Source organism: Rhinopithecus bieti, unplaced genomic scaffold (assembly GCF_001698545.2).
Source record: "Rhinopithecus bieti isolate Rb0 unplaced genomic scaffold, ASM169854v2 scaffold_2432, whole genome shotgun sequence".
NCBI classification, from domain to species: Eukaryota; Metazoa; Chordata; class Mammalia; order Primates; family Cercopithecidae; genus Rhinopithecus; species Rhinopithecus bieti.
The window spans coordinates 4,422,648-4,445,159 of NW_016804136.1; the positions used below are offsets into that span (position 1 = coordinate 4,422,648).

A 22,512-nucleotide genomic window follows, 5' to 3' on the forward strand; every position below is an offset into this window, starting at 1 on the left:
CCCATATTTCTTGGAGGCTTTGTTCATTTCTTTTTACTCTTTTTTCTCTAAACTTCTCTTCTCACTTCATTTCATTCATTTGATCTTCAATCGCTGATACTCTTTATTCCAGATGATTGAGTCAGTTACTGAAGCTTGTGCATTTGTCACGTAGTTCTCGTGTCATGGTTTTCGTGTCTATCAGTTCGTTTATGGACTTCTCTGCATTGGTTATTCTAGTTATCCATTCATCCATTCTTTTTTCAAGGTTTTTAGTTTCTTTGTGCTGGGTACGTAGTTCCTCCTTTAGCTCTGAGAAGTTTGATTGACTGAAGCCTTCTTAACTCGTCAAAGTCATTCTCCATCCAGCTTTGTTCCGTTGCTGGTGATGAGCTGTGTTCCTTTGGAGGGGGAGATGTGCTCTGATTTTTTGAATTTCTAGCTTTTCTGCACTGCTTTTCCCCATCTTTGTGGTTTTATCTGCCTTTGGTCTTTAATGATGGTGACGTACTGATGGGGTTTTGCTGTGGGTGTCCTTTCTGTTTGTTAGTTTTCCTTCTAACAGTCAGGACCCTCAGCTGCAGGTCTGTTGGAGTTTGCCTGAGGTCTACTCCAGATTCTGTTTGCCTGGGTATCAGCAGCAGAAGATAAAATATTGCTGAACAGCAAGTGTTGCTGTCTGATTCTTGCTCTGGAAGCTTTGTCTCAGAGGTGTACCCAGCCATGCAAAGTGAGAGGTGTCAGTCTGCACCTAGTGGAGGATGTCTCCCAGGTAGGCTACTCAGGGGTCAGGGACCCATTTGAGCAGGCAGTCTGTCCGTTCTCAGATCTCAACCTCCATGCTGGGTGAACCACTGCTCTTCAAAGCTGTCAGACAGGGACATTTACCTCAAAAGCAATATTTTAAGAAAATGCATTCACTGGCCAGGGTGAAGTGAACTGAGATTAGAAGTAAGTAGTGAATGCCTGGGAGAAGTGGACCAGGCTGGGCAGGGTAGAGTGTGTGCCTCTGAGTAAGCAGGTCGGCTCTTCATCAGCGCTGCGGTGACATCCGGATGTACAGAGACATGCACGTGAACTGGGGCCACTGTCATGTCCAAGCAGCAGGTAGGGGCATGTTTGGTGTGGCAGAAGGATGATCCAGGCCTGCCTCCCTCCTCCTGGCACTGCTCCCATGTCTGTTAGCAGAGCTGCCCTGCCTCATGGCATCTTGCGTAGTTTCGACCCTAGTTTTCAGAGGTGCCTCTGGAAAGCTGGCCAATGCATCTGTCCATCCTCTTCCCCAACATGCAGAGCTCTCACCCACCCCAAGACCCCTGGCTGTGAACCTTCCTTCAGCTTTCTCCTCAGAGAGGCCTTCCTTGACCTGCCTGGCAAAACCGGCCACTCCCTGGCATGAGGGAACTTTCTGGTGAGATGGAAATGTTCTGTCTTGCTAGGGCCTTGGTGACATGAGTGTGCACATTTGTCAAAGCTCATTTGTGCATTTTGCTGTATGTAAGTTTCCATCAGAAAAACAACTCTCTACACACATTTACTTCTAGTGAATGAGATGCATGCTGAAGTGTTTCTGTGGGTAGGAACATGCTTGAATATCAGCCATTCCTCCCTTCCCTGCTGTCTCCACATCAGCTCACTTCCTTGGGCCTGTCAGCTCTGAAGCCACCAGCTTCACCCATCTCCACTGCTCCAGACCTGCATCATCTTTCACTTGGTGTTCGTTTGCACTTTTGCCCTCCGGCAGTCTCCACCCGGCAGCCAAATGTTCTTTCCAAACTGTCACTTGGCTCATGCTTCTCACCTGTGTAAGACTCTCCACCACTTCCCATTGCAGATCTGCTGAAGTCACAGCCATTCCCATGACCCCCGTGGTCCCACCTTGGCCCCTTCTTTGACCTTATCTTCCTCCCACCACAGTCACTCCAGACCACCCTTCCTTTCTCTTGAGCCTCTGAGCCTTTCTGACGATGTATCCTTTGCATTCTGCTATCCTTTGAATCCTCCCAGAACCCTCTTCCCATGTGCTCAGTATGGTTAGCTCTTCCTCAGGCTTCAGGCCTTCCTGACCTCCAGTGGAAACTGTCCTTCCCACTCACAGATTCTCTATTCTATAACCCTGTTTCTTTCCTTCCCAATGCTCAGGACTAGCTACAATCCTCATTTGTTGATATATTTATCTCCTGTCTCCTAGTGGACTCCCAGGGGCTCGTTCCTGTTCATACAGTTTTCTGATACCCAGAGCAGTGCCTGTTATGAAGGTGTGGCTTTCTGGCCCCTCTGCTCCTCTCTTCTCCCACAGAAAGAAACACCTGGCATTGACAGGAGTCTGTTTTGTGATCCTTTGGGGCCAACTTTCCTGCTCTCAAATGCTCTGTATCCCTTTAGGCCTGTGCTCATCGCTGGAAGAACATCTACTATGAAGCTGACCACATCCTACCCCATGGTTTCTGCTACATCATCCCTTCCAACCTCCAGGCCAAAGGCAGGACGCTGATCCCTTGCTATGAAGGTGAGCATGGATTGATATTTCCTCATCCCCCTACCCACCTCATGCCCTAAGCCCAGCTCCCCACCTCTGCGTACCACCAACTGAACATTTCCCCAGCTTTCCACATGCTCATGATAGGGCAGCACTCTTTGCCCCAGATGGTCTCTTGGTCCCCAAGGCCCTGCCCAGAAAAGAAGCAGGTACGAAGGGGGCAGCAGTCCCAGGCCTTTCCAACCCTTATCTGACTCGGCCGCAGAGCCCACAGTGCTTGCTAAGCTTCATGAAGTCTCAGGGACCGAAATGCACCAAGCCTCAGCCAAGTGACCTAACAGCTGCCTTGGCTTTCTGGTAATGCCAGGTGCTGTGTTGCCTTGGGAAACTTACCTTCTCTCTCTGGACCTCAGTTTCCCTGTCCGAATATTCAGTGGTTGGCCCAGATGATCTCTACAGCCCCAGGCAGCTCCCAGTCAGTCATTAGGCTCCCACACAGCTCCTGGCTGCACTGTGGACGGATGTCCTGAGGTGGTGGGGAGAGGAGACCCAGGATTCATAAAGCAACAGCTGGACAGAAACCTGACACTCTGAACTCTCAGCATTTCATAACATTCGAGGTCTGACTTTCCTTCCCATGTGGTCCTGCAGCCCGGGCAGATGCTGGAGAATTGGGCGCATCCTGAATGCGGTTTTAAGAGCTCCTTGCCAAGGTGCACTTGGAAGGAAAATGTATCCTTTCAGACTTAGAACCTTCAAATGCCTGGGCATCGAGGACAATCCCTAATAGTGATTGAGTCAGTCACTATTTAGCCCTGTCGAATCTGAGCTTTAAGCATTCAGAAAACACGGTTGTTTTCTTCAGTTTGATAGCTTGTAGTTTCCAGTTTTCTCAGCCTAATTTTGGGTAAGCTGGAACCTGCTCCTTCTCTAAGTTCTGGACTATTTATTTCTTACTTCCCCTCCTACTTTATTTGGACAGAAGTCTCACTGGCTTGTGTCCACATTGTCTTTGGGCCTCCCTGGGTTTTCCTAGGTTTCAAATTTTGTGGACACTAAAAAGGATTCATGAGAAACACTATATGGACACTGGGACCCTTCTGGGGACTCAGGTGACCCAGGTAGGGTGCTCTGGGAAACGTCCCCCACAGAAAAGCCAGCAAGATCTCTGCAGGAGGCACAAACCCTCTCCCTATAGAGTGAGCCTTCCTTTGTTTTTTCTTTCTCCTCTGTATCAGCATTTGATCAGCTCTGACTGGGCCATGTAGGGGAATGAAACTCTGGCCGTGTTTATATCTGTATTGTCCCAAACAGAAGAAAACTTTATTTTAAAATAGATGATGATATAATCAATCAAGAGTGGAGGAATCGTTGGTTTCAGAAACACAAAGCACGTGTCAAGCCTGGGTTTCCACTGCCCCAGTTTACTTCTCCTTTTTCCCAAGGAAGAAAAAGGAAAAGCCTCTGGAACAACCAGTGGGGCAACTCTTCAGGCTGGGAAGGAGCAAGGGGCTCAGCAGGGTGACGGAGGCAGTGATTGTTGAACCACACTAGTTATGCATAGGACCAGTACTTTGGTTTTCCCAGAAGATGACATGCTGTGACAGGGACACATGGCTGTCCCCGATGATTCCTCTGTATACACCACAAGCACAAGGACAGCCCTCCAAAGAGGGAGGTGGAGCTCAATGTCCCTGTGTATGCAGGTCCATGTGGCTCACACTTCTGCATTACTTTCTATTAAGTAACTGTGGATCATCAGTAGGCCAGTGTTGATCTAAGGTCTTTACACGTTCTCTCATCTAATCTTCCCAGAAGCTGTGAAAAATGTTTTTTTCTTTTTTTCTTGGGTCTAATGATGGGTATTTTATTTTGGAAATTGTTCTAGAAGACATCAGTGAGGCAGGGGGAAGTAAGAATGGGAAAGGAAGGCAGCCCATCGAAGATGTGCTCCTCAGCCATTACCTGGGCGAGTGGGTGCAGTCTCTGGGGTGGGTGCCGCGGCCAATGTGGAGTACACACCTAGAGTCCTCCTTCCTGAGGGCTGAGGGGAAGGGGCTGCCTCCACCTGGCATCCTGTCCTGTGTGTGGGCTGGGAAAGCCTCCAGGACAGAGGTGTGGGTGCTGGCAGGTGGCAGTCAGGCCACATCACAGGAACGGTGGTAGGAGCTGGGGCCAGGAGACAAGTGGGATACCCAAAGGCCAGCTTCTGTGTTGCCATTCTCCTGTGACAGAGGAGTAAGCGGAGACTCAGAGTGTATGTGAATTGTCCCAGGTCACTCAAACAGTAAATGGTGGAGCAGGATTTTGAAGCTGGTATCTGTCTGACTCAGCAAACCATTTTGTGTCCTGGTAATTAATGGTGATTTCTGTTAGTTTGTTTTTTAGGGTTTCTAATTTAAATGAGAAGTAAAAGCCAGTCGACAACCCTCACGAAACAAGAAAGGGTGACTGAACTATCCCAAAAATACAATGGACTTAATGACGGTTAAATGGAACTAGTGAAGAAATTAGCAAAATGATTATGCCCCTGCCCAGTCTTCCTTCCCATGGGCGCACATGCACTTTTATATGCTAACCCATTCATTGGCTTAGGGTGGAAAATGAGGGATGGATGGGTCTGACATGTGGAGTATTGGGGTGTAAGAGCAGCCCCTTAGAAAAATGGGGGACTAAACTGAAAGTTTCTATAGTTCTTAGCCCTGTAAGAGGAGAGGGGTAGAAGATGCTGAGTTTTTTTCTAGAAGACTGGACTGGACAGGTGGCTGGGAGGATGCTGGGTGTAGTGAGAGGGCTCTTGTATGTGCTCTGTTGGCTTTAGGCATTTCCACCTCCCTGTTTTGTGGTTTAAACTAGACCTACTTTGGCTTTTAAGGCCACCCTTATTTCCTCAATGTGGAAAAACTCAGTGATGCAAGTTCTCTGTTCCAGGTTGGGGGTCACATTGTGGTTAAAGACAATGGGAGGATTTTAAGAGTTTGACAGGACCTTTCACATACCACCTAGAGCAGTCTTTCATGAGGTCCAGAGAGGTGATGGCCTGAGTTTTTCTTTCTAATCTGTTATTCACATGCCACACAATGGAGAGGCAAAGTAGCTTGGTGGCCAAGGCACAAATTCTGGACCCAGACTGCCAGAGTTCAAGTCCTGGCTCTGCCACTTCCTCTTAACAGTGTAATCTCAGATGGGTTATTTAAGTTATCTGTGCCTAACCAACCTCAAGGGTCTATGAAGAGGACTGAGTTAATGCTTCTAAGTCCTTAGAACACTGTCTGGCATATACTTGCTAATGCATGCTAAGCATATATATACTAATATGCCACGTACAACATACTATATTCTGAGCAAGTGTTTGCTAATCATCATAGGCTGACTGACTTGTGTAGCGGGAATAGAGTTCACTTAATCTTAAGTACTTGTTAGTTGCCAGATAGACAAAACCCAAGTGACACAGTTCCAGCTATCAAGAAGCTTCCCAACTACAGGGGAAAACAGAGAGGGGACGTGGTGTTTTAAAAGTGGGAAGGCCGTGTGGAGAGAGAATTTCCTGCCAGTGTGTGTCCTGCTGGAGCCTGTCCCCAAGGCCTTGAGCTGCATCCAAGTACAAGGTGGCATTATTTCATTTTACAATTGGAAAAACTGAAACCCACTTAAAGTCTGCAGGCTGTTGAGACTATGGAAGAGAGGGATGGTGGGAATTCGAGACTTGTCACGGTGGTGGGCACAGGGCAAGGGAGGAGGGGGACAGCTGCCTCTAAACCCACTTCTTGTGGGATGGTGGAAAGACCATAGGAGGGGCTGTGGGTTGAGGTCGGCTCTGCCACACTTCCGCCTCTCTGGCCTCAGGCCTGTCAGTTGGCCTCTCGGTGGGAGTCGACGCTGTGATGCCTCCACTGCATTTTTGTCTTTGAGTTATGGTGAGGAGCTCCCAATAAAACTCGGGTGAAAGTGCTCAGCAAGACCACCCATTGTTCTATAACTGTGGCCTCATTGTAAGTCTCCATATGGGCCAGCTGTGCTCCCTTTACAACACTGGAAGATCAGTTTGGTTGCAGAGACTCTAAATATGTGGAGATCTTTCCAAAATGTCTCAAGCTTTTGAATTCTTAAAAAAAAAGGTCTCTGGTTTGGTACTAGGACATGGCTTCTCAGGTGCTTCCTGTTTCTGGTTGGATGGGAGAAGCTACCAGAATATCCTGTTGGAACCAGGAAATACAGAAGAAATGGGAAATAAAAATGAATTTGGGACATAAACTCATGGAGCATATCCTTCAGTCAGTTTAGTTTGTGTTTGTCTGATGTGAGAACATCATTACTAGCATATGTTCTTTGGTTTTATCAGAATGTGTGAGAAAATGAGAGCTTTGGTGGGACGATATATGGGGGAAACTACTTGTAAATTAAAGGGCAAGCACTATAAAACATTAGTTACTATTAACCAAGCTGTGATATTTTAGGACTCCAAAATGTTAAGTCAATGCATGTGATAAAATCAAGTACAGAGATTTCTTTTATCCTTTGCCCTTGAGACCACTGAGGCAAGAAGTCAGAACTTAGCAGGAGTGAGGCTGCAAACAAGTTGTCTTTTTATTGTGACAGAAAAAGTGACTGTGGAATAACTTGGTAGCAGCTTGGCACATTGACAAAGCGTGTTCAAGACTAAACTCTGATAAAGAAATGCAAGAGGTAATTATGATGCCATCGTATATTAGACCTAAATTGTGGAATCTGGCTTTACTACTCACTTATTGCTATGATTAAACCTATATGCTCCTACTTTCTGACTTGGTGACCATAGGCAAGCTCCATGAGCTTGGTGCCCTCATTTATAAAATGGGGAGATTAAGATCTACTTAAGAAGTATATGAGGTATGAAGTGCCTAACACACTGCTCAGTCGAGAGTGAATGCTGCTCATTGTCTTCAATTAGAAAATGTGAATTTTCTAATTAATTTTCAAGCAGCATAATAATATTCTTCAATATTCTCAGAAGGTGTCTAACATATCCTGTTTCAGTGACTAGATAATGAAGGGTAGAAAACTGGATATTCCTAAAATGATTTTAAGAGCCCTTGGCAAGATTATAATTTCTCAAATACTGTTGAAGATCATATTGGGACAATTTGGTTGGTAAGCGTTCCTTCCCTTTTTTTGTAGATGACCTCAAAGTTTAACTCATGCCATGTTTAAATGTTCTTAAATTTGGAATTGTTCGAGTCTGAATTTTACCGTGCTTTAAAATTGTGACGGAAAAACTTCCTGTCGATTCCAGAGATTTCTGTACCACTCTATTATCAGGGAATGACTGGCTTTTATTCCTAGTGTGTGTTTGCATTTCTCAGGACAGTGATCATTTCCAGGGAAGGAAATAGATTACCCATTCAGAGGTGAAGATTTTTTTCCCCTTTAATGTTAAAAGTGGTCTCTACAGGGGATAAAAATCAATGAAGATCCATTTACAAATGCAAAGGAATTGGGGTTTTGTTGTGTTGTATTTTTGTTTTGTTTTTGTTTTGGAGAGACTCATAAAAGGCTAAGTTGATCCATTTAAAAATTCAAGAACAGACCTCATAAATTTTTATTAAATAAAGACCTCTACATTTACATAGGATTTTATGGTTTCCAATGAGCTTTAATAAACATTATCATATTAAATAAATACAGCAAATTAAAGAAAAGAGGATACAGTTCTACATTATGGCCAGTTAAACAGAGAGGGACTCTGAGGGGGAGAAAGGGAGGGTGGCCCCAGAGGACAGCCCGGGCTGTAAGGAGGAGGCCAGAGGTCTCCAGCAGCAGCTCTCTGGGGCTTTCCAGCTTTTCTTGGAGCCAAGAATTTTAATCTTGGGCAAACCTATCTCCTATACTTCAAACGTGTTTCCATGTATTACATGGAATTATCGACTACCTAAACTGCATCTTTTGTTCCTCTCAGAAAAATTCACAGATTCAGATTCACCTAATATTTATTGAGCACCTACCTGGTGCCAGGTACTTAACATTTATGATCTTACTGAGTAATCACATCATTCTCAGATAAGTACCCTTACCCTTGTTATACAGATGAGAAAACTGAGGCCCAGGGAGCTTGATGAAGGTCACAGGCTTATTAGTCAGAGGAGGGGTTGACAGCTTTTAAGTGTGTAGTAGGTTTCTTTGTAGCTGCCTGTTCTGTTGGGATCCTGGTTTTCTTGGTGATTACTGGGTGCTGTGGCCTATCACAGAAAAAAAATTCATATTTTTTTCAATAGCATAATTTTATGTATTTTTTGGACACTATACTATAGACTTGTTAAGCTATGTTTCAGTTTTGCAATTATAGATACACTCTGTAGACAAGTCCCAGCAGGTACAGAGGGAGACCTGGGCCCTTAGACTGATAAAATGTAGCCAGGAGACCAGTCTGCTCTAGTCTGGAGTGGCTGCTTACTGGAAACATTTGGTTTGGGTATCTGTGCAGGAGTTTGACTGTCTGTGCTTTTGTGCTTTGGTGCCAATTATTTCATGAGTCGTTTTTTTTTTTTTTTTTTTTTGGTTATATAGATAAGAGGTTTCTATGTTGCTCAGGCTCACCTCCAACGTCTAGCCTTGCCTCCTTATGCGCCAGGACAATAGGCCTGAGCCACTGCGGCTCCCTATTTCATGAGTCTTTTAGCTTAGGTCCCAAAATTGAATTCTGCTCAGTTCTGAGCTGGGTTTCTCACTGAAATGTGACTGTCCCATGTTCATGGTCACTTTTTTTTTTTTTCTGAGAGTAGAGCATGACACAATGCATAGTAAATTGAATGTCTATATATACATTATTATGTGCCTGTATTGTTACTTGCTGCTGAAGTAGGGAGTTGGCAAAATGGGTTGCTAAGTTCTGGGTAAAGGGAATGCTTTAAAGATTACAAAACTCCTTTTTTGGTAATATTAAAAAATTATTGGCCAGGCACGGTGGCTCACGCCTGTAATCCTAGCACTTTGGGAGGCCAAGGCTGGCAGATCACCTGATATCAGGAGTTCGAGACCAGCCTGGCCAACATGGTGAAACCCTGCCTCTACTAAAAAATACAAAAATTAGCTGGGCGTGGTGGTGTGCACCTGTAATCCCAGCTACTTGAGAGGGTGAGGCACGAGATTAACTTGAATCCGAGAGGCGGTGGTTGTGGTGAGCCAGGATTGCACCACTGCACTCCAGCCTGGGCGACAGAATGAGACTCTGTCTCAAAAAAAAAAAAATTATTTTAAAAAATAAATAACATAAAAATTACCATTTTAACCATTTTTAAGTGTACAGTTCTGTAGCCTTATGTACATTCACACTGCCATGCCACTATCACCACCATCCATCCCCAGAACTTTTGCATCACCCCAAACTAAAACTCTGTACCCATTAAACATGAACTTCCCATTCCCTGCTTTCCCCAGTCCCTGACAACCGCCATTCTACTTTGTCTCTGAATTTGGCTACTCTAGACACCGCATGTAAGACAAATCATACAATATGTGCCCTTTTGTGACTGACTTGTGTCACTTAGCATGATGTCCTCAAGGTATATCCACATTGTAGCATCTGTCAGAATTTTCTTCCTTTTCAAAGGAAGGAATATTTAATAATATTCCATTGTATGTATGTGCCCCACATTTATCTATTTATCTGTTTATAAAACATTTTGTTTGAATGCTAAGAATGTTTTCACTGGAAATGTGCTTTGTGAAGCATAAGGGAGTGGCAGAAGCAGACTGGAAGTTGGGAGCCTGGCTCTTGGGTCCTGACGCTGAGGCTAATCAGCGGTATGGCTTTAAACAAACCACTTGCTCTTTCTGAGCAAAAATATTCCATTTGTAAATAAATGGATAGAGTTAGAGTTACTAGGCATTCCCTGAAGATCTTTTCCCCCTTTAAAATCTTTCTCTCATTTAATTCTGAGTTTCTGGCTTTATGCACTTTGTGTTTAATGCACACCATAGCTTAGTCATCAATTATTTTCATAAAATGTTCTCCCTTCCTCTTTAACCTAGCTGTTTAGTTTATTTATGGTTTTTTCCCCCATTTACAGGTGGTCCCTTGTAAACTGAGGGTAGTTTTATTCTTTCTTCATTTTTCTGTATAATTGCCCTTTTAATTACTAGAGCTCTGTCTGCCCAAATGCATTGTTTCCTGTATTATATAATTATCAGTTATTTAGATTTGCCACTTTGTTAGAAGCAAAATGCTTGTTCCTCAGTGCCACAATGAAATAGCACTCAAACGTAAATTTAATTTTCTCAGTAAGGCAATTTTTACTTCTATAGAAGGATGCGATTCGTGGATGGAATAATGGTGAGAGCACACCTGGACAGGGGAGGGGCAGGGATTCTTATTTGTGATGCAGGTAGCCCCTACTGCTGTGTCGTTCCCCTGTTTCCTGGGGTTGGACCACACAGTCTAAGCTAATTCCAATTGGCTCTTTTAAAGAGAGTAGGAGTATGATCCTGAGTGGCGGGGTGAGTAGTTCAGTGGGAAGGGTGGTTACAGAACAGGTGACTCAGGATGATTCGGGTCAGAGCAGGTGACCAGGGGTGACTCAAAATGGAGCAGGTAACCAGGGTGACTCAGGTCAAAGCAGGGGACCAGGGGAACAGATGTGAACTACTGATGAGAACTGATGGGAAAGTTGTTTACTGAAACTAGAGGCAAGGGAGCTGAAGAGAATCAGGAAGTTAAACTTTAAAATGGAGAATCAAAGAATAAGAGAGCTGAACATAGTGACATACTGATTCTTTGAAGAGAAACTTGGAGTTCGTATATCTAACAACTCCATGGTGAAAATCAGAATAAAGATTGGCAAGCTATTTTCCCCCCAATATTTTGTTTTATAGCTAAGCTAAAGAATTACAGAAAAATAATTGTAAAATTGATGTGTTAAGCTTTGAAAGACAAAACTTTCTCAAATGGGTAATACGCAGGGAGATTATTAGGAAAAATATATGTTATGCTGTATGTGAATCTTGATCTTTCTGTGGAATGGTTTTATCCTGGCCTTTTGGAAAGGGTGCAGGAAGTGATCCCACCCGATTGGTGGTCTACTTGAATTACATTCGTTAATGTAGGCTCCATGCATTGAGTTGCGGATTGTGAACATTTGGAAACCAGTATTTTTTTCCTCTCTGAATTGCCTTCTGTTTAGACAGGGCTTAATAAAACCAGCAGCTAAACCAAGGAAAATACTCCCATTTTTAGAATGGAGGAGCCATACAACGTAATGAATTAAAGCCTGTAATGCAGGCCAAGTAATTCAATCCCACCCATGGCAGAAAGAGTTCTATAACCTGGTTCCAGCTTCTCTAAGTGACTTCTAAGTCCCCTTGTTCAACCCTATATTTTGGGTCTCGGATTTGGCTTCCCCTGTTTTTTTTTTTTGAGACCAGATCTGGCCCTGTTGCCCAGGCTGGAGGGCAGCAGTGTGATCGTGGCTCACTGCAACCTCTGCCTCCCAGACTCAAGCCATCCTCCCACCTCAGCCTTCTGAGTAGCTGGGACTACAGGTGTGCACCACCACGTCCAGCTAATTTTTGTATTTCTGTAGAGATGGGGGTCTCACTTTGTTCCCCAGGCTGATTTTCAACTCCTGGACTCAAGTGATCTGCCTGCCTCGGCCTCCCAAAGTGCTGGGATTACAGGTGTGAGCCACCATGCTGGCCAGCTTCCCCAAATTTAAGAGTTAGGTTTGTTACAGTGCCTGTGAGCTGTTGTCAGGCAAAGCCTGCTTTTCCCTTGCTTCTTTGAGGTGGATAAATGTTTTGTTCGGTAGTGGAGAGGGCACTAGCTGTTGTAGTTCTCTCTGCAGGGCCATGTACCTGGGGGCATTTGGAGACCGAGTGGACATGCCCAGGAGCAGCCAACTGCTGGGCCCCACAGCCTTTGTGTTTGTGCAGGAAAAGTTCTTCCCGGGAACACAGAAGACTGGAGGTCACCCCCACCCCTCCCAGGTCCCTCCACCCTGCACTTCCTGCACTTGTCAATGGAGGGAGGGTGTGTGACCTGGGCTTGCTGGGGGTGTTGTTTGGGGGGCAGCTGCTTGCCTCTCTCTGCACCTACCTCCCTTCCCATAGCTTTGTGATATAGGCTGTCCTGCCATCTCAGGTCTAGACAAGCAAAATCAAGTTGTATTTTTAAGTTTTTTAGATATGAGTATGGCAGAATAACCCTATGTACATACTCTTTGGGGGAAGAAAGGTCCATACATGAACATTTAGAAGATAGATTAGGGAGACACCTCAACCTGCCCTCTTGACATGTATATGAAGCAATCAGGTTAAAATAATAGTGGTGCCCTTAAATCACAGAAGTAGCATTCAAAGGAGTAAAAACAATGGAAAGCATGCATGTGGCCAGGCCATGGAAGGCATGGAATGTGAAACTGTCCAATCCAATAACACCCACTAACTTTCCTAGACTAGACTTGCCAGGCCCCACAGCTACCCCCAAAGTGTGTGTGGCAGGGATTGGGTAGGTGGTAGAAGGTTTAGAACCGGATCCTACTCTACCTTGAAGGGATTAATGACAGAGTCACAGAAGTTTCTGGGACGCTGAGACACGGCCTACCCTCCGATCTGGACTTGGTTATAGGAGCCAGTCAGGGGGCCCCATTGTTTGATTCCTTACCCTAGAGCATCCTGAGAAGGCAGGTTAGACTTGGGATTTCAGAAATGTGAAAGTCAGTGATGGTACCCACTTCCATGTGTGTCCCAGGCCCTCAGACCTCTGGTGGGGCAGTCCCAGCTTGGGGAGGCGGAGGCTGGCCTGAAAACAGCACTTCATGCTGCCTGAAACAGGGGTGCCTTTAAGGGCTTCCCCTTGCTGGCCTTTAGCCTGGGCCAGAAGTGGGGTACTCCTAGCTTCCAGTGAGGCCGTCGCCACCTCAGAAACCCCAGGTCGTGCTCCGAACATAGACCACATCAAATACAGTTTAGGGAGGAAGTTGAGAAAGGCACCGAAGTTCTCAAATCTCCTGTTTTTTGGAGGCCTTGTCATAAAGAGACCTTGAGACTGCTTTAAAAGATCAAAGAGTCCCACGCAATTCCTATTCATGTCAGAAATGTATGAGTCTGAACTGGTGGTGTATCTTGCACTATAGTTTCATTCAGCTCATGGGGTCTGAATTTCCTTTGTATGTTTCATTTTTTCAAGAGTTACAATTGGGTGTTTAGTCTCTAGAGTCAGTGGATGGATATGCTTTTAGCCAGACTTTTCACATTTAATATGTAACAGTTTGTTTAGGTTGAGACATTTTGATCCTTTTTGCCATTGTGCTATTTGATGCAGGACTTATTATTAATTTGTATTATTTCTTGCTATTATGCAATTTGATGCAGGATTTGTTCATTGCTTTGCACTAGTCTCACTCCCAGCCCTGGTGCAAGATTCTGCAGGGAACAAACAAGGTCCTTTTGTTACTGGGCTGCTTTCTGGCAGGTCTAGCAGTTGTCCTTATAATAACAGGACAAGGCGGGAGAACTGATTTTGCCCTGCGTGGAAGAGGAGTAACTCAATTGACATTCTTTGTCATTTAGCAGTCGGTTAATGGCCACTTACTGGAAAATGTTACTAGGCTCTGTGGTGAGTGTTGTTAGAAACTGAATTACTCTGTATATTTCCCCAGGGCCCTTTTTCCCCTTGCCTGGAGTAGACACTCAGAACTGCAGGAAGTGGCACTGTGTTGCAATCATAGTTTCACTGTCCCTTTGTATTTTGCGTTTCAAAAATAATGATACTGCTTTTAATGGCACCAGAGACTTGCCAGGAGCCCAGGGGGTGGTACAGGGTCACTGGGTTATTTGTTGGGTAGCCCTGGCCTGAGGGTGCCCAGGGGTGGCCTGTGGAAGATCTCCAGCAATGTCAGCCTCACATGTGATTCATTTGAGTCACTCTGAACATCTCTCCACCTCCTTGACTTTACCCATGAAATGATTTCCAACATCCAGTCACTTCCCTGGGTATTTTTAGTCACTCACTTTGCAGAACCTTTGATGGGCTACAGAGGTGAAGGAATGGGTTTCTAAGTCCAAGCTGAGGTAGAATCGTGGCATTGCCATTTACTAGAGCTGCGTGACCTTAGACAATTCACTTGACCTCTCTGAGCCTCAGTATTCTTACCTGTTAACCAATGGGCATATGGGTTCCTAGGGATGAGGGACCAGTGAAATGATATGCCTGGAGACAGCTAACACAGTGCCTGGAACATGCTAAGCACTTGTCAAAAGTTTCCTCCCCCTCTTCCTTGCCAACTTAAAATTAAAACTGCAGCGGCGGAATGCCCCCATTTGTTGGGTAGCAGTGTTGTGAGCTGAGGGGATGGAGGAGGAGAAGAGCTTATCTATTAGTTTTCTTTCCACCTGGAGAGATCTTCCCCCTTTCCTTCCACACAACAATAGTGCAGCCGAATGCCAGAGGGGTCCCTTCTTCTTGCAGTCCTCTGCCGACAGCTTGTTTCTTTTTGGATGGTAGGAGGCATCCAAAGCCTCTTTTAGGGAGGGTTGGTCTTCATCCAGGAGACTCCACACTGGGATGGCCACATCATTCCATTTCTGGGTCATGTTTTCAGCTCCTTGGGCCTGCGAGGGATCTCTGTCCCTTCTGAAGTAAATGAAATAATTGTTACCAGCCTCCCACTTAATGACTGTGGCTACTGCTCCTCTTTCTCGCACACGAGGGGAGGAAGTCTGCTGGGGTGCTGGGCAGCCTCCCTACCCGATGGCACCACAGCGTGGATTTTTGAGGTCTGGTGGATTCCTGAGACTTTGCTTCCTCACCCCAGTCTGGACGGCATCCCTGGGCCCAGCCTGCTGCGGTACTCTCGGGAAATGGCCGGTTGGCTCTGCTGGCTCCACGCACAGCTGGCACACACTGACATGGCTGTGGTTCTCTCTCCTTCCTTCCCCCTAGAGTATAAGAAGAAATACGGAGAGGAACACGGCTCCTGCCAGGCTGGGATAGCGGGCTTCTTCACCGAGGTGGGTGTCTGCTGTCTGGGCATTTCTGTTCTCTTGTGGGTGTTCATTTCCCTGCTTATGTAATTTTGGCAGCTCTTAGAGGTGGGACTTCTGGAGTCCCAGATACATGAGCTTCGAGGGCGCAGATTCTGGTCCTTACACCGGAGGAGGCTATTTCAACCTGCCAGGAGGGCACCAGCTGGCCAGAGACCACTGGGCAGAGGAGGTGGGCTGGCTCATCTGGAGGCTACCCCCATTTGATGATTTCTATAGGAGTCCGCTTGACTCTGAGACCTGGGGAAGGAGTCGATTCAGGGATGTGTGAGTGAGACAACATTCAGTCAGGTTGTGCCCCATTGTTGGCGGCTGTGCAGATACATGAAGCGTGTAAGCATCCCCTCCTAGTGGCCCTCTCTCCTTAGTGAAGAGACTTGTTTGTTTGAGACAGAGTCTCGCTTTGTCGCTCAGGCTGGAGTGCAGTGGCATGATCTCGGCTCACTGCAACCTCCGCCTCCTGGGTTCAAGCAATTCTCCTGCCTTAGCCTCCTGGTTACAGGTGCCCACCACCACACCCGGCTAATTTTTGTATTTTTAGTAGAGATGGGGTTTCGCCATGTTGGCCAGGCTGGCCTCGAACTCCTGACCTCAGGAGATCTGCCCGCCTTGGCCTCCCAAAGTGGTGGAATTACAGGCTGAGCCACCACACCTGCCCTGAGAGACTTGGTTTTACACACAACTCTAACCATTCCCTTTACCAGATTCTGAAGGACAGGACACCTGCATGCTTATGGGCCCTTGTGGTAGTATCATGACTTTTGGCTGGTAGTACATTTTTAGGGACTGTTTTCTTGTGTCATTCTTACTTACTGTAAGTTTGCCCTTCATATCAATTCCTCCTCTCTCAAACACTTTCATGCCTGCCTGCTGGCACTGTCCATCCATGTGGTCACTCAGGCCAAAACAAGAGTCCTTTTTACTTCTAATTCATCTGCAATCCTGTTGTTTTAGCCTCTAAAACACATCCCAAATATGACAGCTTTTATTACCAATACAATCGCCTCCATTATCACCATCATGCTTCTAGAAAGGCCACCACCAGCGCCTGGAGGTACACTGGCCCTGATTGGTCTTCTTACCTCTATTATGCTTTTTTAAAAATTGTGGTAAAATACACGTGTTATAAAAGTCACCACTTTAAAGTGTAGTTCAGCGGCATTAGTGCATTCAGTGTTGTGCACCCGTCACCACGGGCTAGGTTAGAACACTTTTATCACCCAGCCTGCATCCATTCTGACCTGTGCAGTGTGCTTTCTGCATACCAGCCCCAGGGGCCTTCAAATGAAACCCATCCTTCTGACTCCGAGGCTTCCCAGTCACTGGAGGATTAGAATCTAAAGCTCCTCATCCTGGCCCCTGGACTTGGCTCCCTGAGGCCATCTCTCTCTTTCCCTCACTCCAGGACAGCAGAGAGCTGGGGGAGGGCATGGGACATGGAGGATGGAGGGAGGATGAAGGGTGCCCTCTGGCTTCCAAAATGAGGGCGCCTCCTGAGTCAGGAGCAAGACTGCCCACCTGCATTTCAGAAACTGCTGTTTAAATCCAAAGAGAAGATAGACAGTTGGCAAATTCATAATGTCTGATCCAGAAAGCAAGCAAGAAAAGGCAGAAAGTCAGAAGTTTTATTATTTTCACTCTCAAACCAATAAATAGGAGATGCTACCCTCCAATCCCCATTCCACACCCTCAGTGATTCTTACTTCACTGGAGAATCATTTTTATGACAGTCGACAGAGTTCTATGCCTTGGGAATGGCACCATTCCTAGCCATTGAGGCCAAATTTAAAGATTCTTCTCTCACCTCACTCTCCTACTTCTAAGCTACCTTGCAAGTCCCACTACCTCCTATGCCCTCAAAACCTCTAACAATGACATCCATTGCTCTCCACATCCTCTGCCACCCCACAAATCTAAGCCACAGTTGTCTTGCTCCCAACCCACTGTGGAACCCTTCTACCATCCTGCTTACACCCTTGCCTCTGGACAGACTGATACCCATATGGCAGCCAGAACCACCTTTTACAAACAAGAAAAATATCATGGTGCACCCTTGCTCAGAACTTTCTAGTGTCTTCTCATCCTACTTAGAATGAAATGCACATGCCTTCCCTTGGCCTCCCAGCCTTCCTGCCTTTCCAGGCTCATCTCCTACCTCACCCACTATGTGGTATTTTCAGCTGCTGCTAGGACATGCCGGACTCCCACTGGTGGCATTGCACTGGAGATCCATTCACGTGGCTCTGTACACAAGTGTTTCTTTAGAAGAGACACTAATGGAGGAACTGCTGGGTCAAAAGGCACTCAGATTTGAATTTGATACATGTTGGCAAATTGCACTTCAGACATGTTTACCAGTTGACACTCCCCTGCATTGCGTCTGTCTCTATCTTCTCTCCCTCAGACTTTAAATTTTTGTTATGAAAAAACATCTCGTTTTAATGTCACTTTCCCTGATTATTAATGTCCTTTAATATTCTTTTAAAATATTGACCATTTGTACTTGTTTTCCTGGAAGTTGCCTGTTTATGTTCTTAGTATGTTACTCTGTTTTGTTGTTGTTGTTGTTTTCCTGGTTTTTAGGAACTTGTTGCATATTTTCAACACTAATCTCTTACCTGATATATGTGTTTTTCACCTGATATACAATTTTTTTCATCAGCCTTTTTGTTATCTTTTAAGTTTGCCAATAGTGTCTTTATCATCCTGGCAATAAACATACACAGTTGGTCAAATCTATCAGTCTTTTTTTCCCCCAGATTCTAAACTTCTGTCTTAGGAAGGTTATTCCTTATGTGCACTGCAAGTTGGCATGAGCAGCTGGGCAGAAGAGTGCCCGGGATCTACAACAGAAGTCTGGGCTGAACAAACTCCCATATTTTATACTTATATTTTCAATATACTTATATTTTTAATAGCACTTTCATAGGTTGTTTTTAAAAAAGATTTCTATCTTTAATCTTTCTGGAATTTGTGTTATATACATTGTGTGATAGAAACTACATTATTTTTCTAAATATATAGTTGGTTGTTCTGATACTGGTTTGTTAAACAACTTTTCCTCTCCCCGTTGAAATGCCATCCTGCCATGTGGCAACTTCACTCTTCTTCCATCTCAGTAAACATTTAGATCGTGTAACAAGTATGGCTGTTGTTCCTCCAACAGACCTGTCTAGTATCGTGTGACTTGAGTCAATAGGCAGTAGGGAACCACTGTAAGTTCACAAGCAGGTGACACACTGGCAGATGGCAGTGTTGAAAGAAAGGCTATTTGGGCTGGGTTTGCCCAGAACCTTGGGAGTGGAAGGGCCCGAAGGGAGGCCTGGTAGGAGGCCATGATGTGGTCCAGCCATGAAGCAATAGGACAGGCTAGGGGGAAGCTTAAGGAATCAAAATGATTGGGGGAGGCAGAGAATATGAAGGAGGTGTCAAGGGGCTGGGTGGCCAGGGAGCTGTGGGGTAGAGGAAGGAGGGTTTGAGCCAGGCTTCTGGAGAATCGTGGTGCCCCTGGTGGAAAGGGGTTGCCTGAGAAAGAACCCAATGGGAGATGTAAACTGCCGAGTCTGCTTTCAGATACATGGAGTGTGTGATGTTTTTAGAGGACATTTGGACTTAGGGACTGGAGTCCTGCCTGGGGTAGAAACTTAGATTTGGCTGTTGCTCATGACTCTCTTAGGGGATGAGTGTGCTTAGTGTGGGGCGTGGGGGAGACCCCTCCCTTTAGATGGGAGGAGAAGCTAGATTGATGGGAGACATCAGAACTCAACAGAGATGTTGACAGAGAGCCGAGAGAGAAAGTGTTCCCAGGAGGGAAGTGTCATTATGTTAGCCGCAGCTGCTGGCAAGTCAGACATTGGGCTGGGTGGAGGCAGGGAGTGGTAGGAGGAGCTGGTGGGGCAGGGGTGTGGAGGGGAAGTCCACCCTGTGCAAGCTCAGGGTGACCAGAAGAACAGAAGACCTGCTGAAATCCAGGCTCTGGGATTTAGAGCCCGAGGGAACCATGGGGTGTCAGCCTGTGCTGGCTGTGCTCTCATGGTACAGCAAAGTGGGGACATGGTGGGTGTACAGAGTGGCCGGGGAGGGTGGGCAGTGTGAGTGGGAAGGCAGCCCCTCTGGGCGCCACTGTGTCCTCTGACCCCGGCCTGCTGTCTCCTGGCCACTTTGGACTTTGGCCTCCGCTTTGGTTCCCAGGCTTTTGGCCTCCTTAAAGAAGAGGTCTTTGAACTCACTGCCTGCCTTGTTTCTGGAAGTTCAGCTGTTTGTGGCTGAGCAGGAAATGTGGTTGAAGGGGCCAGGCCAGCATGGCTCCCCTCCTCTGCCCGCTTGCTGACCTCGTCACTTGGGCTTGTCTTTTCTGTGAGCTGATGTCCCCTCACAGGGCAGACAGCTGCTGCCCAAACTGGACATGGATCTGTGTCCTTCTGGACACAATAGCTATGTTGCCCCAAAGTATTTTGGCCTAAGGTACCTGCTTGACCTGCAGGTCAGTGACCCTGAGCTTAACAAAGCCCTCTGAGCTACGGATACCACCTGAGTTTTAGCCTGTCATTGAGGATTAGAGAGAATTTCCTGGGAAGTTTATTTATTTTTGTAGATGAGGCTAACAGAGGTAGTAGATACTGCTTAGCAGCAAGAGAGAATTTGGACCAACGGGGCTGGCGTTCGTGCCTGCTGCAGAAGCCTGGAGACACTTGGGTGGCAGTTTGTTCAGCACGGACTTCTGTTGTAGATCCTGGGCACTCTCCTGCCCAGCTGCTCATGCCAACTTGCAGTACACAGAAGAAATGTATGGCTTCTCCCAGGCACACCTAGATGCCCTGGTCCCTCTAGGGGTTCTGCTAATAAATGCGTCTTGGGAAAAAGGTGCATTGCTTATACATGGGATTCCACAAATGTGATTTAGGTAGTGGTGGCCTTTGCTTGGGGCAGCTTTCATTTGTGTGTGTGACATTGACACTGGCTGTTCCTGGGTGGTGGGTAGCTAAGTATTGGTCACTTTTTCCTAGCACTTGTGAACAGCACCAGAAAGGTCACAAGCATCATCCATAGTGAACAGAAAAAAACAAATATGAGGGATTTCCAGGAAGGCACTGTCCCTCCCTTCAGCCTCAGCTCTGAGGGTCGCAGGCTTGGCCCTGTTTTATTTAGTATGGACTGAAGGGAGAGGGGTGTGAGCACTGGGGGTGGGATGGAGGGGAGCGGTACAAGCAAGAGCTGTTGGTTTTAAAGGTTTTTGAAGAGAGGAATGACTTTATCTTACCCTGTTTGTAATGTTTGAGAGGGGATGCAGTGGTATGGTATGCATACATTTTTTAACTTTTATCCTGGGTTAGTCTAAGTCATCAGAAAGCAACATATCCCATCCCCGCCCCCAATGTCCCGGAGAGCCTTTGCAGGCCTGGGCTGATGCTCAAAGCTTTGGCCTGTGCAAAGGCGCAGGTGGAGAAAGCTCTGCACTGTGGATACATCTGGGGATCAGGAGGTTGCTCATTAGGTTCTTCGGTGCCCTTTGTATTCTATTTGGATGCTTATTACAAATTCCTTTCCAAGCTCAAGGCCAGGAAAAAGAGTCTCTCTCCTCTGATGAACTTATCATTTGTGTTTCTTATACTCTTTCTAGAACTAGCCCGGTCTCTTATGCAGGACAGATGAGTGTAAAAAGAATGAATGGATGGATGCTCTGCTGTGTTTCCCAGTGGAGAGTCCTGACTGCAGAAAGCCATCAATTTTTGTAAAACAATGAGATACCCCTGGGAACATCTGGCTTATCATCAGCAGCTTCCTTCAAGGGCAGTAGGATCTCAAAACCTTACAATGAAGTGCTCCTCAACAGTCATTTCTTCACCCTCCCGAATTATCAAAAAGCAAACCATTCTGTTGAGAATCTAGTGGCTTTTCTTCCATCTGTGTTCCTGCCCTACGCTTTGTTAAGGTTCTTCCCCAAATTAACCATAAAACGTATTGTTTAAAGCATTGTCCTCTTGTCTGCAGGCTCTATCCTCCTCTCTATCTTTTTCTTTAGATACTTCTGGCTTTTGCAGACGCTTGCTCCCTGAGAATTCGGTGGTGACTTTATGAATTGTTTTCAGAAATTCTAAATCTCTGTGGCAGGATCTAGCCTCCAAGGACTTGTCAGAAGCCAGCAGCTTCTGCCAGTGCATGGGGTCATCTCTGCAGAGGGAGATCAACCTGAAAAGATCTGTTTCTGAAATATATGTGGGTGACCAATGGGCAGGGTGCGGGGGAACTCTGAAGGCTCAGGGGAAGGTCAGGTGGGTTTCAGCAGTGAGAGACTTGACCTGCACAGCGTCTGTTCTCCCCATGAGCCTTCATGACCTACTAGTATCTTTGGAGTTTTGTCTATAGCTGAAGGGTTTCCACTAGAAATTTTGTTGATTTTAAACTGTTTTCATAGATTTTTTTCTGAAATACTTTGCACATTACCATGCTGTCTTACCCCAAGAATGATTTACAAAGGGACTCGATTTATCTTTATATCTAGTGTGAACTCTGAGACATAATAGTAGGTGCTCAATAAGTATTATTGAGTGAAAAATTACTGATTTCATTGGAAAAATAATTCTGATTATTTCTTAGTGCAGTGTCGAAACTTTAGAAAATGTAGGTAATCCAAAAGTAGGGATTCCCTGTTGGAGGAAGGAAGGACTGAAAGCCAGGGACCTCTAATGGATACAAGCACAGCCTGCCTTCTAGCTCCAGCACAGCCTCTGCACAATGGGAGCTTCGTCTTAATGCTTGTCAAATATCATCTCATGAGCAGGTTTTGTGTTTTGATGTGATGACTTCCTTGTTAGTGTTTAATCACTGTTCTGGAATTTTTTTTTTCTTTTTTCTTTTTTTTTTTTTTATTATACTTTAAGTTCTAGGGTACATGTGCATAACGTGCAGGTTTGTTACATATGTATACTTGTGCCATGTTGGTGTGCTGCACCCATCAACTCGTCAGCACCCATCCATTCATCATTTATATCAGGTATAACTCCCAATGCAATCCCTCCCCCCCCCCACCTCCCCATGAT

The 22,512-nt window shown here is 45.8% G+C and overlaps 1 protein-coding gene across 1 annotated transcript in view; it reads left to right on the forward strand.

The window, feature by feature from the left end:
- ITGA9 (integrin subunit alpha 9) overlaps window positions 1–22,512 on the forward strand; it is a 121,620-nt gene that overhangs the window by 47,182 nt on the left and 51,926 nt on the right. The window contains 2 exon segments of the mRNA XM_017865735.1: window positions 2,365–2,488; window positions 15,372–15,439. Of these exon segments, the coding sequence (XP_017721224.1) occupies window positions 2,365–2,488; window positions 15,372–15,439 (192 nt within the window).